Here is a 14,260-nt window from a genome sequence, read left to right as displayed (position 1 = left end):
GCTGGGCAACAGTCCATAAGCCACCACTGGATTAAAAACCTGGTAAAATGGGGAAACTGAGGGTGGAGATTTTGCAGGAAGTTTGAAGTGCACTCAGATGTTGATGCACTTCCAGCTTTGAGTTTGGTGCACTTGGGATCAGAAACAGGCTGGATGCGCAGGTTTGGGGCAAATGCTGTTACAATGAGGGAAATACCCTTAATCTAAACCAGCAGGAAACGTACCGCTTGTCCTATTTTCTTTAGCGTGCCCAGATCAGTTTTATTAGATTATCTGCACTAGTCTTGGATTGTTAAAAACTGATTAAAAAGATTCATTTTCACAGTTGAGACTCCCGGTAGTTTATTATCATATCTCAATCCACAATATTCCTGCTGGAGGAAGAGTTCCGCTCCTTCTGGGCTTTAATCCTGGGAACTGCCCAGTTTGGCATCCCCCCGTACCCGCCGGCGGCAACATCGGCTGTCAGTCATTGGCACCGCTTGTGGCTGACCTGTTTTCTGCAGATGCCTGTACTGAACACGCATTTTTCTCCGTCATCTCCACGCTGCCTTCCCCACAGCGGGCCGTGCCAAATGTCTGATCTGGAGTTTTGCTGCCGCCACGGCATCAGCAGTGTTGTGTGTCAGAAAAACTTTGGGCTTGGTCCTCCTTTGTCATGCTCATCCCACACGCGTGGCGGATGGAGAGAGAAGTGGGGCTGCAATTTTCAGCTGGTGCTTTTTAACTGTCAAAGAGCCGCTGTCTTTATTTAACTTGCTGAGTGATAATCTCAAGCCTGTCCACTCAGCTTAGATCTGTATCAGCGCTGGTAGATGTCACCACTCCTAAACAGACTGCTTTTAAATTGCACCCATAGATCTTCCTTGCACCAACACATTCCTGCTCCAGTATTTAGTGATGCCTGAAGTTATGTCTCCACATCAAATTAAGTAACTGTGCTATCAATAAGGAGGAGTAATGCGGTATATTCCCTTCTGGATGTCTCCCTGTCCCTCATTTGTTTGCTGCTCCTGATTAAGACAGATAACGAGCTATCAGTAATTTTCTAACCACAGTGCAAAGCGGTGAGGATTAAATCAGTCTGTGTCACTGAGAGCCAGGTCATAATTTAGGGGACTCAAGTGGGTCCCCTGCATCCTTTAGACTCCAAGGCGGCAGATGCTTGGGGCGGTCTGAGCAAAGCCCGGATGATGTGAACATCTCTGCATGGGGAGAGCCAGAAGGTGACCTGAGGCTACCAGGAGATCCCTGTCCCATTGGGCTGGCTGAGAGCTGCAGGTGTGTTTTATCTTCTTTACTGTGCCAGCTTCATCATTGGCAAAAATCAGTGGAAAGGCTCCTGTTGCCCTGAATTTAGCTTTTCAGCTCTGTCTTGCCTTTTCAGTGCACTCCTTTTAATGATGTAGGGCTTGCTTAGAGGGAGCAACTTGGATTTAGATTGGAGAAGGATACTGCAGATATATATATATTTTTTTAATGCAGAGATTAAATAACTTTTAGGCATCTTCAGGCACCCAGCAATGTGAATTATGGATGGAAAAATTTCTCATGTAAATAGGCAGTGCTTGAGAAGGGCTGTTAGCATCGTCTTGTGAGGAGTGAAATATGCAGGAAAGAGCTGCAGATCAGCTTCAGAGGAGATTAATTCTTTGGGACAACGGTGTGCAAGATTGAAAGCTCGTGGGTGGCTGGGAGATAACCACCAGTAGACTCCGGGGAGCTTTTAGCCAGAGCCAGTGGGGTTTGTCCACAAACAAAAAACGAAAAGGCTCTCATTTTGCAACATAGACAACAGAGTGAAACTAGGGGCACTTACTGGAGGTGCTTCCTCCCCATGGGTGGATGAATAAGGCAGCAAAGGAAGAGTGAAGCTTCCACCTTGGGATCACCTCGAGGAGGTGACACTTGTTACAGTGGCTAAGGGCCATCATCATGCAATATTCTGCCTAAAAGTGGAAACATCCCAGGCAGAAGGTGGCCTTGTCACAGAAACATCACTTGTTCCATCGTTGCATGTATCCATATTTTGGTTCCTTTCAGCAGAGAGGGTGGAGTCATAGACCCATTCAGCAGAGGGTGGGAGTGACAGACCCACTTTCCTGGGAGCTCTTTGCACTGTTTGCGCCAGTGAACGATGACCGGAGCAGGCTGAGATTTGGTGGGAAAGCTTGCACAGACCGCTTGTCCTTGCAGGGAAACACTGGCTGAAAGCAAATGAACAACAGAAAAAAGGCTGTGGGAAATGTATCTTTCAAACTTCCTTGGATTTGCTTATATGCATACACACACATACACTTCAGGTCCATGCAAGGCTTTCTTTTGGGATTTTGAAATATCAACAGAATGGCAGAAAGTCCAGGGGATGCTGGGGCCAGCAGTACCCCAGTGCTCGCTCACACCTCCTCCCCAAAACTTTCTGTGCCTGCGTTGGTTTTCATCCCTCAACTGGTGGGGGAGGATGGGGCAAAAAAACGGTATCCACTTGTTTGTGGGCCTGTTGCCAAAAAAAGCAGCACTGCTTTTGCCTCCCCGCCCCCCCCGCCCCGCTCCATTCACTGCCTGCCTCGCCACAAGACGGAGCCCCCTCACCTGCCAGATGGAGATGCCACATTTCTGGCAGCTGCCACGCCTGGAGGGCTTCCTTATATCTGTGGGACGCGATTGCCATCCAACAGGTCTGCGGTGGCATCGGCGGGGGGGGGGGGGGGGGGATTAGCAGACGATGGCTTGTTTGTGCTGGTGACCAACTTTCACCTACCCACGCTGAAAACATTGACGTGCTCCAGCGCACAGCGCTTCCAAGCTGCGATGTGCAGCCGATTAGCATTTGGGGTGGCAGATGGCTCTGCAAAGTGTTTTGCTTAGGGCGGTGAGGACTGACACCTCCAGCATCCCCCGCCTGCCTGCTGGAAGGATTTTTAATTTGCGGCGCTGGGGCTGGCGCAGTTTGGGAGACTCGACTCGTAGTCTCTCCCAGAGACGTAGCAGCATCCAGACTTTATTGGGGTGGTGGCTGAGGTGCTGATGCAGACTCCACGTTTGGGTGCAGGCAGTTTATGAGAGCTTGTCTGGTGCTGGAGAAGGTGAGTGGGCTGGAAGGGGGCTTTCAGAGTCTTGGTGGTGATCTGGATGGGGATGCTGACCTGCACCGGTCCCCTTTCCAGCCCTGCAGGAGCTTTTGTGCAAGTTGGGTGGGGATGGACTTGGGCTATAGGGGAGTCCAGGCTGGATATTTTCACCTAGTGTATATATTGGGAACATGTGGGATGAATAGATGTCCTCTAATCTGCAAAGAGCTGTGTCCTCCATCGCCTGGGGCACATGGACATCATCTCCAGGAGCAGGGAGGAGGCAGAGCTGCATTGCACTCCCCTCTCTCCTGCCACCACCAAGAAGCAACTAGCCACAGACCAGGGATCAGAGCTGGGTGTTAGCAGGGTGTAAACTCACCCACCCACATGCCACGGTCACAGCAGCCCCGTTTCCAATGCACGCTCAGGCTTCAACCATGTTTTGAAGCAGAAGCTTCAGCTTCGGCTTCTTTCTAACACAAGAAAGGTTGTTATCTTTTGGTGGGGTTTTCAGCCCCACCCCCTCCCCCCACCCACAGAGCATCACCAAATTTAATTTTCAATAAGGCAAAGCTCAGCATCAGCGGCTGACTTCTTTATGTCTCACCTCTGGCTTCACCCGCCGCCTTCTTCTCCCGGGGAGAGCGGGGCAGGCAGTCTTGGTACCAGGCAGTGAAAACAAGACTCCTTCCCGCCTTGACTCGTTAATTAAAGCCACAAATTGCGCTCTTTTCCTGCAATCTGAAGTGATCGCATAAATAGCATTGACAGAGCTGGAGGAACATTTGAAAAGATCCCGCAGGATCAGCAGAGAGGAGCTGTTAACCTCCAGAAATGCTGTTTTTTCTTCCCCCCCGAGTGCGGAGTTCAGCCTGGACATGGAAAAAGCCGCAAGGTGCGGGCAGCCATCGATTTCTGCCCTCTGTGCCAGAGCCTGGGGATCATTTGTATTTCTGCTGTGTTTGCCTCTTTGTTGGGGAGTTGTCCACGAGCATCCTTGTGCAGGTTTCGAGGTGTAATCCTCACCTGGTGATTGCTCTGCAAGTGGTTGTTTCAGCCAAGCAATGCTGGGCGTGCTGGACGCTGTCACTAGAGATCTCATGGCTTGTGGTATGGGATGGTCATGGTGAAGACTATGAGATGCCTGCTTTGTGGAGACATGCAAAGAAAAATGCACCCTCCCACTGAGAAGACACTTGGCCACATCCACTAGAAATGGCTCCCCCAGTTCAACGCAGATTGCCAGCAGTAAGTTCCCACACCCTGTTGCATTCGGGGTTGAGCTCCAGAAGCAAAGTCATCAAGACTCATTCAGCTAAATGAGTGTCCATGGGGATGTTTTCAGGCTGTATCCATTCCTAAACACTGTTGGGAACACCATTTTCTGGTTATCCCTTGCAATTTCAGTTGTGGGGCACATCACGTGGGAGCCTGAGGGATGGCTGGATTGAGTTGCTATTTAACGGCTATCTAAACTACCAGTGCGAGGTAGATAAGCGAAACCATCAGCACCTCTCTCCTTGAAGTTTTCCATTGACTAAATAACCTAAATTCTCCTGGAGTCAGCCTTAATATTTCCTAAAGGGATGGGGAGGCTCTTAAAGGAGTGGCAGGAGACATAGGATTATCATCGGAAGATACTTAACTAAGAGGAAAATACCACTCCTTGCTGAAATATGATGTTGTACCATGAGAAGTTCCAGTGAAGGTGATGAGCTTTACTTGACACAAGATGCTATTCACGGCAAATCTGAATATCACGGTTGGCCTGAAGTCATTCGTGCTTGCTTGCGGTGCTTAACATTTGATTTCCTTTTATTGCTTCTTTGCACACACGAAGCTAAATTCAGAGCTCCTGTAAGTCATGGGCAAAGCCCTTGAGTTCAGTAAAACCCACCCAAGAAACAACTGGGATCAGTCTGCAGCCTGCAGCCCCCCAAGGCTGGGCTGGTGTTCAGCACCTAGTGACTCCAGAGCATCGGCGTGACACTGTATGCTCGTGACATTGGGGAGCATCAAACCCCACGCTCCTGCTATTTCCATCTTTAACTCGGCATCCATGCAGGGTGCTCTTGAATTCACATGTTTTCCTCCTGCATTTGGGCTGTGAGTTTTTTCCAGCGTGAAAGGGAGCTTCTGATTTTGAATTGAGGGGATTTTGAGTTTCTTTAAAGCACCACTGTGCCACAGAGTCCCGAGAGGACTTTATCTCACACCCTTGGGTAGCATTGCATGATGTAGCAGGTGTGTATTAATGCCCGCGCATGGGATTAGACATACCAGGGGTGCAGGTCAGCAGCACAACGTGGGTCGTCACCCAGGTATCTGCTCTTGTGGGTACAGTTGCAGAATTTGCCATCACTCCTCCCAAAAAAACCCCACACATGATTTTTCTACATCTCTCCCATCAAAACAGCATCTGAATGTCCCTAATATATCTCCATAAAAACCTTCGCAGTTGTTCTAGCAAACAGCCTGGAGTGCTGTGGTCTTTTATGAGTATTAACTATGTTAAGCAAGCAAATCTCACGATTACATTGTCTGTGGGAGCAGCGAACTTCTCCCATCAGTCTCCCAGAGCAAGGAAATGAGGGTGATCACTGTCCTGTTTTCATCGCAGTCATGGTTTAAGATGCTTTTACAAAGACCAGGACGACAGCCCGACAGCCCTTGCCCAAAGCAGCTTCTTGTTCCTACTGCTATTATCATAAGTAACTTTCTTGATGTGCTTGACATGTCATCAGATATTTCTGAGCAGCGTCTTCCTTTGAATAATAATAAAAAACCCCCACATTTCTGTGCTGTTCTGTCTCATTCTTTGTGATTTTTTACATCAGTTTGGCAGATCCTGGTCTCAGCCTGCTCCTCTAAGCAGCACAAAGCCACGGTGGGAAAGATCAGGACAGACCCCAGCAGCATGGTGTTGGGGCACTGAGCTTCTGAAATGTTGGGAGGCTGATCTAAGGGAGGGGAAAAAAATATTAGAGAAATTAAAGGAGTCTGGTTAGCTCTGCTGCAGAGCAAAAAAAGGACTTGGTTTCTTGCTGTGGGATCCAGTTGTGGCTTTAAGGGCTGCAGCTCCTCTAAGGTGCATCGCAAAGCCACACAGCATCCCCAGGTGCTGGATGTTATCTCCAGCAGTGCATTAGCCGTTGGCTCTATAAAAAGCCAAGGTCACTGGAAAACTCCCCAGTAGCTGTGCCATTGCATAGAAAATGCCACTTGTCTGGGGCATATTTTCCACTAAATTTCAGCAGCGTCCCTCTCCAAGTGTATCTTTCTCGTGCCTCAGCTGCAGGTGCTATGCTCACTGCATCCCATTTTGGACAAACAGGATTCACTTTTACAATATGAAGGTCGAAGAAGTTTAGATAGGAAAAAAAAAAGGGGGGCTGGCTGATAGTAGTTATGCTGGAAAATTGGATTTCAGGCGGTGGGAATTTAAGTTGAATTATCACAAATGGAGTGTGGAAATTTTGCCTTCCGTTAGAAATCCATATTTCTATAGGGGTGAGGCTAGAAGCGAGGGGAGAGAGGATGCAAAAATGCTCCATCCAGCTTGCTGTGGTGTACAAAAGAAAACATTTCACTCTGGCAATGCAGAGGTGACTATTCTGAGAGAGTGCTGGGGAAAAAAGGGTCCAGAGCAGTGGCAGTGTTGGCCTAAATTAAAAGTATTAAGGTCTGACAGAAGAGATGGATGTCCTGAAATGGCAGCAAAACATCACGTGAGAGGGCAGGTGTCAGCAGAGCCCAAAGCCAGATTTTCATCCATTTTGCTAAGAAAAAGGCAAAGAAACCCACTTTCTGTAATTTTTCCCTTGGTTAAGCCTCTGAATACAGCTCCTTCCTTAGGTGTGCTCAGGTGGTGTTTAGCCAGCCAGCCAGGGATGCTCAGTGTTGCTTCAGCAAGGGCTGGTTTGGCTGTCCCCTGATGTTCCTCTCAGCCTTCAGTCCCTACAATTTATCCAAAATACCCATAATTTTTCTTCTTCCCTTCACCCAGCCTCTTTGTAGGGGGGATGGCAGCATCCCAAGGATTTTCCGTTAGTCATGGAGGCGCTTGCCAGGTCCTTCCTGGCTCGATAGATGCCAGAGATCAGAGGGGCAGATTATTAGTGTTTAATTACTATTTTGCAGAGCTGCTCTATGTCCTTGGCTAGGGCAGGGACGCTGCTGCTGTGGTGCTGGCCCCAAAATGAGTGATCCCCTCTCTGCTGGGTACCTCAAAGCCATGGGTCATGCTTTTAGTACGTCCACCCCTCTTTTCATTGTGGTGTCTGCTTTCTGCTTCTGGGCTCTGGGATAGGGACGTTAATGAGAGGTGTTTAATGATTACCTTCTTTCCAAATGACCCCCCAGGGGAAGCTCAAGAGGGAGAAGGGACCTGGGACTCCTAAGAGGAAGAGGAAGGGCAGTTGTGGCCATGATGGAGCAGCCATGGGATGGACAGATAAGCAGGATGCAAGGAAAAATAAACTTTTTTCTCCAGTTTGCAGTACCCATCAGCTAGTCCCAACCCGCTCACCCTCAGCTGACCGTGACCCCGAGACGTGCTCTGCCCCTGTGGCATTTGAGCCAAAACACTGTGACAGGGGCGCAGGGTCCCCGAATCCCAGCCAGGCGGTGAAGGTTGGCCCACCTGTGAGTCTGAAAACACGCTGGCTCCCGTCACCACTGGCCTCCCGCGTTTTCAGCTGTGTTGAGTGGGCCAGCAGTGCTATAAATCTGCTGTCGCTCAGCACCCAAAGAAGGCTGTGTCTGGAGACGTGTGTGGGTGTCGAGGCAGTATTGGCTTCTCAAATGAGATGATTAACAGGCAGCTGCAGGGCAACAAGAGAGAAAACAATCTTCCCCTTTCCTTGTCACCCTAATCTCCAGAGGAAGCTTTTTCTTTAAATTTTAATGAAAAGGGTTTTTTTCTCTGGGAGCGCGGAGCAGGCACCCATCCTGGGTGACTGCGACATCAGCAGGCAATCAGAGCATCCTATTAAAGAGGGACAGGTGCTTACTTCAACTTTAAATACGGCTAACTACAACTATTGGCATTTTCATTGCGTTTGAACCCCGGACATTTAACGGCAGCGAATGAGCTGACCTGATGGCAAAGCCCACACTAGATGACATAACAGAACAACACTCACCAGACTTGATGAAGCAGAGAATTAAAATCTGTGATGAGGAGCACAGGCAGCAGCACAGCCAGCCCAGGGACCCAAAAGCCATGGGAAGAAGTGACTTCAGTGGGTTGCCAGACAAATACCGCAGTTGGGGTGACAGCCTTTCCAATCAGGATCGTGTCTTCCAGAGACATGCCAACTTTGGAAATCTTCAGCTCATGATCAAAACAGGTCATGACTTTTTCAAGCACATGCATGTAAAGAAAAGCACATGTAGAGTATATGTGTGCAGACATGGAGTTTGGCTTTTCTGTATCCCTGCGTGTCCTTGGCTGGTAACTCCTGGCTTTGAAGTTCTTTGCACTATGGAATGACTGAGGTTGAAGGGGACCTTTGGAGGTTGTCCAGCCCAAGGCCCAGCTCAAAGCAGACTTAAAACTTCCCCACAGGCAGTGGACTGCTCCTCACTGCCAGCAGATCAGTGTAGCCTGACCACTAGCTCAACAAGTGGTGTTGAATTTCCTCATTTGGAGCAAAAGCCTGCTTCTTCCTGGCATCCTGACAGGTGCACGTGCTGGCCAAGCAAAGAAGGAGGCATCATCCCCATTTCATGGAGAGACACAGACCTTCCCGGTGCCACAGCCTGCCTTCACAGGTCCTGCCCATGGAAGGAAGCAGCAGTCCTGGGGTACACCCAGGCACCCTAAATTCTGGTACAGGAGCGATCAGAGGCAATTTTCTCAGGCCATTCTGTTGTGGCTTCATTAAGATGGATGTGAAAAGTTGCTTTAGAGCTGCAGTTGAAGAGGCCTTTAATAAAGGCAGGAGGTCACTTCAACACAAACAACGTTCAGGCACCGTTTGGCTTGGCAGCAACCTGAATTGCCTACGTCTGGTTAAGCTCAGCCCTGTCAGACTCGTGGCCTGCTGAGCTTAAACATAAGGTCCTGAGGAGCATCTTAATAAAGACAGGGCACTAATAAATCAGGGAGATGAAATTAATTTCCCTGAGACTATAAAACGTGAGACCCCAGCACTGGGTTGGCTACAGCTCAGCCTGTTTCTGGCCCCGTAGGGACCCTATTTTCCCTTTCAAACAGTCTTAAGCCTTATTTTAAACACTAACAACTTGTCTGTAATTTCGTGTCTGTACACGCTGTCATCTTTTGAATGCACCTCGTGCACCGGAGGCATAGATTAAAGCCGGTGGCCAGCCAAGGGGTGACATTTCAGAGCAGCACTCAAGTCATGAGACACTTTTCAAATGTCTTCATGCTTCCCTGATGCCACGAATGCGACCGCCTCAATTTTTTTTCCCTGTGCTGCTGTCTCTGACATTAATTCCCGGCACTAACTGATGCAGGAGCGAGAGGAGAAGAGGGTTTGCAAAGAGACAGTGGGGCAATGGGTATTCGTAGGGCTCTTACGAGAAGGAGGAAAGTAAGGTCCTTGCTGATTTGCTGCTCAGCTTTGATATTGTGTAATAGAGAAGACAAAAAAATTACCAGTAATAAGCAGGTTAAAGGAATTGCCCTTGAGAAAAAAACAGATTTTATCAGAAAGCTTATTTGTGACATGAATTATTTTTGTTAATTTGATGCTATAAATCATTTATGATTAATAGCCCCAAGCTGGTGGGTGTCCCTGAGGTTACTGGGCATTCGGGCACGGCTGCCATGGTCCTGGGGGATGAACTGGCTCCAGTCCCTGCAGCCCAGTGCAGGCTTACTGGGCTAAAGCAGTGAAGGCTGGGCTGTGTCCTAATGCTTGTCCTTGTGGTCTTGTCCATCTTGCAGCCAAATTTTAGGAGAATGAGATACTAAATTAGTGGGCAACTGAGTAGAAAAAGCTGGGTACATCGATGGGGCATCCAATGCTATTTGTACTAGAGGTTGGGTACAGAAACAGGAGAAGGAAAGTTTCAGTGCCTTTTTTTTCCTTCAGTCCCTGAGGGCAGCCAAAAAAATAATACAAGTGATCAGTGCGGGGCAAAGGCTTGGCACTGAGAAGGCTGGGAGTATTGCTGCTGATTTCGGCAGCAGCGACGTTGCGTCCAGAGCACAGCAAGGGGCTGGAGCTGAGCACCTGCCTGCTCCCAGGTGCTTCTAGCAAAGTTGCTACACCCAACTTAAAACCAAAAAAGTATTTATTTCTATTATTGCTCTGTGTTTTTGCAGGCCCAAACTGCTTTGCAGGAACCACGATAATTCCCGCCGGCATCGAGGTGAAGGTGGACGACTGCAACATCTGCCACTGCCACAACGGGGACTGGTGGAAGCCGGCGCAGTGCTCCAAGCGCGAGTGCCAGGGCAAGCAGGCTCTGTAGTGGCAAAACCCCCCGCCAGCGGCACCGCCGGCCAAACCAGCCACTGATGATGATGACAATGATGACAATGACGAAGGAACGGCTTCGACGCTGCACACGCGTCCGACCTCCCGCCAGCTGCAACGGGGTCACCAGCAAAACCTGTGAGGGTTTCACACAAGCAGAGATTTTACTCATGGGGAAGGGTCTCCCTCTCCCCACTCTCCTGCTCTTCTCTCACTTTACACATTATGTATCCAGTATCTAGGTATCTACTCTGCTTTTGTAATTATCAGTGCTTGATAGGGAGGCGGTGAGCAGATCTGGGGAGGAAAAAAGAAAACCGGCCCACGCAAGTTCTTGGACTGGTGCCACCTCCAAGATGCCAATCGATTCACCGCTCTCACTTTCTACGATGTGGATTGCGGGGTTTTTCACGTTTATTTATTTAAGGTTTTTTTGCTATTGTGATTTTTAATTTTTTTTTTTAAGCCTCTTCCTAAGCTGGGGTTATCGGGGCAATACAGCTATGAGTGAAGTGATGGATCATTTTTATCGTGTCTATAAGGGGGGCCCGCTAAGGACAGGAGGGCGGTAACAATTAAAAGGGGAGGAAGGGGTTAACCCCCCCCTCCCCCCAACTGGAATGTAACCTGCAGAAGGACCAAGGTAGATGCACAGGTATGCAACCAGACAGCCAAGAGACAAGCTGTATCTGTGTTACACTTTCTCCACTGAGTGGGGACAATAAAGTCGAAGACACCTACACAGTCACCGTGACCTTGATCGGAGCACGAGCCAATACCGGCTGCACGGGCAGGCGGGGGCAGCGAGCCAAAAGCCCTGGAAAGGCACCGAGAAAGCAATGTCTTCCCTGGGTTGTCTCTGTGTGATGCCTGGCTGGGGCATTGGCGGCAGAGCAGCGGGAGGAGGGTCCCACCTGCGCCCCAGCTCCGCCAGCTCCTGGGCTGAGCCCCAGCCCTGTTTTGCCGGTGCTGAGGCTGCTCTGGCTGGAGCCAAGGGCACAGGTTCATTGACTTCAGCAACAGCAAGACTCGGCCGCCACAAGTCACAATTAAAATATCTGATCCCCCACCGGCTCTGCCCGTCGCCCTTAGGGAAGTTTCCAGAAATGTCCCATCGCTGTGCCAGCACTAAACTGGCTCAGCTGGTGGGTGAGACCCTTTGCAGCAGCATGAGGGAGCTGCCCTGGCTCTCCCCCAGTCCCAGGGGCATCCCTACTGCTGGGGATGAAGCAAGCCAGGGGGCACGGGGGGCTGGGGACGGGCTGGCCGCGTCCATGGGAATCGGCTCCTGGTGAAGGGTCTCTCTAGAAAGCAGGCTACGTGCCTGCCTGCCAGGAGGAGAGGTCCCTGCAGTCCCCGCCAGCAGCAGAGGGTCCCCTTCGGGCTTTTTGGCACCACCACCTCTTGCTTTCTCAGGCTGCAGCTTCCGAGTGATACTGTGAGAGAAAAGCCACCCATGTCATTTCCCTGCTCTGCCCTGCCCAGGTGAGCGCAGGAGATGTTCCCATCACTGTCCACCTTTGGTTTGCTGATTTTTGGTCATGGCCATGACCATGGGTGATGGTGCTTACTTCGCTCAGACTTCAGTCCAGCACCTGCTCTTAACAGCGACGGCAGCAAATCCTCCTTGCAGCATCCTCCACCAAAGCGGATCAGCACAGTCGGTCTCAGTTTATGCACACTGTTGCCTTTATACTTTTATTTCTTCCCCATTTTTGCGTTTTACCAGAGGGCAGGGGGTAGGAGGAGCACTAGCACAGTGATGGCCATACTTTGGCTGAGCATTGGCTTCCTGCAAGTTGAACCGGTACCATTAAAGAAGTCATCGCCACATTTCTTTGTAAGCTGTTGCCTGTCAATGACTATCCAGTTTCAAAATTTTCAAACAATAGTGTGCCTGAAACTAGTGAGAAAAAAAAAATCTGTAAAAAAATGGGGGGGTCTAGAAACAATATTTGATGTGTAAAAGAATATATTATTAAAAAATTATTTTGTTAAATATAAAGTGTGTGAACCAGCAAAAAACCCCCAAATTACATATTTGTGGTGTATTTTACTCTGCTGATGATCATCCCCTCAAGCTCCCAATTCCCAATCCCATCCCTTGCTCCAGCCCCCAACTCTTTGCAGCATTGGTGAGTGCAGTAATGTAGCTGGGCTGGGAGGACTGGGCTTGGAGCCTGGAAATAGCCATGAAAGTCCTACTTTGGGGATGGGATGGGTTGTCCAGGGAGCTCCTGAGCAGTAAATCAGCTTTGCTTTGTCACAAGATACGTGCCAAACTGGGATTCCCTTCTGGGGAGCCATCGTGGACCGACACAACTCCCAGGCTCTCGCTTTAACCTCCATCTGGTTTTGCTTTTACTGGTGCCATTTTATATTTGATGCCGTTTCCTGAACATGGAAATTTGCTTTCAGTTCACAAACTCCATTTGGTACCTTCAGATGCATCATTATTTACACTGATTAGTAGTTACTTTAATTAATTACAGCTTAATTATTGTAGTTAATGTTTGTACAGTGCTTGGAACAAGTACAGCACTATACGTGCCACATATTATTATTCATTATTAATTAAGCACCATCTCCATTCCATGCTGTGCTACTTCATTATTTCCCAAGGAGTCGCAGCAGTGCCCTTATTCCCACCCAGGAGTACTTTACTCCCAGCTCCCACTGGGGTGCTGCGGAGCTGGCTGCCATGCAGCACAGGAGCAGGAAGAGCAGTGTCTACGGTGAGTGGGACTGCTAAGAAACATAGGGACACTCATTTTTTTTCCCTTCACCCTTTCAGGGCTTTGAGTCTAAAAAATTGAAAAAAAAAAAAAAACTGATGGCAGGGGGAAGCCCCAAGGACCACGCCCAGTGAGCTGGAGTGTGCATTTGGGTGAAATGAGGGGGAAGCCCTGCAGCTCCCATCACAGATGTTTCTGTGAGGTCTCCAGGAGATGCTGGCTTGGACTGGAGAAGGGATCCAATTCCCCCAAATCCAGCAGCGTTAGGCACGTGATCCCACTGATGGATCCCTTGGTTCTCCCCGAGCACCAAGGCAGCGGCGGGGCGAGGTCTGGGATCGCAGGGAGGAATGATGGGCACAGATCAGCTTTTCTGGGGTTTTATGTGGGAGAGTCGCTGGTCATGGGTGGGCAGTGTTTCCACAGCACCTGGGCTGCTCGGAGCAGTTAGCCCCGAAAATCATTGCCACTGGCTCTGCTTTGCAGGAGCCTGTCTCAGGCCAGACAGGGTGGATCCAGAATTGAAATCCTGTTGAGCACTCTCCAGATATGCTTTTTTTTTTATGAACCAAAGAGTTTCAGCCTCATCTCAATCGCCTTCCTTTCTGCTTTTTTTTTTTTTTTAAATGTGTTAGTTCATTTCTCCCTTTAATTAATCACAGCTCTGGGCCAGCCAGACCCATTAACTACTCTTCTCATTTAGACCTTTCAGAGATGCAGTTGCAGATGCAATTTAATTTGTTGACCCATGATCGATAGCAATTAATACCATCTCTTTAATCTTGTTGAAAGGTTCGTCTTGGGCTTCCAGAGGCTGCCATCTCAAGGGAAAGGTGTCCGATACATATGTTATTAGATGGGGGAGCACAACCTCCTACGCAAGCGCTGTCCTTCCCGTCCTCCCAAGCTGACACTCTTGAAAATACAAGAGATATTTCTAGGAGATGGAGAAGAGGAGAGGGTGGACCAAGGTGAGGGAAGATGCTGGGGGGGGGGTAGA

The 14,260-nt window shown here is 49.3% G+C and overlaps 1 protein-coding gene across 3 annotated transcripts in view; it reads left to right on the top strand.

The window, feature by feature from the left end:
• Positions 1-12,530, top strand: part of VWC2L (von Willebrand factor C domain containing 2 like) — a 53,867-nt gene extending 41,337 nt beyond the window's left edge. For 2 of the 3 annotated variants that reach the window (XM_074872575.1, XM_074872576.1), the window contains exon 4: positions 10,372-12,530. In XM_074872575.1, coding sequence (XP_074728676.1) covers positions 10,372-10,520 — 149 coding nt within the window. In that variant the 3' untranslated portion in view covers positions 10,521-12,530. The remainder of the gene's footprint in view (positions 1-10,371) is intronic. The other variant, XM_074872578.1, reaches the window with a different exon arrangement.
• The last annotated feature ends 1,730 nt before the right edge of the window (positions 12,531-14,260 follow it).

This window comes from Strix uralensis, chromosome 6 (genome assembly GCF_047716275.1).
Source record: "Strix uralensis isolate ZFMK-TIS-50842 chromosome 6, bStrUra1, whole genome shotgun sequence".
Lineage (NCBI taxonomy): Eukaryota > Metazoa > Chordata > Aves > Strigiformes > Strigidae > Strix > Strix uralensis.
This window is presented reverse-complemented; position numbering and strand designations above follow the sequence as displayed.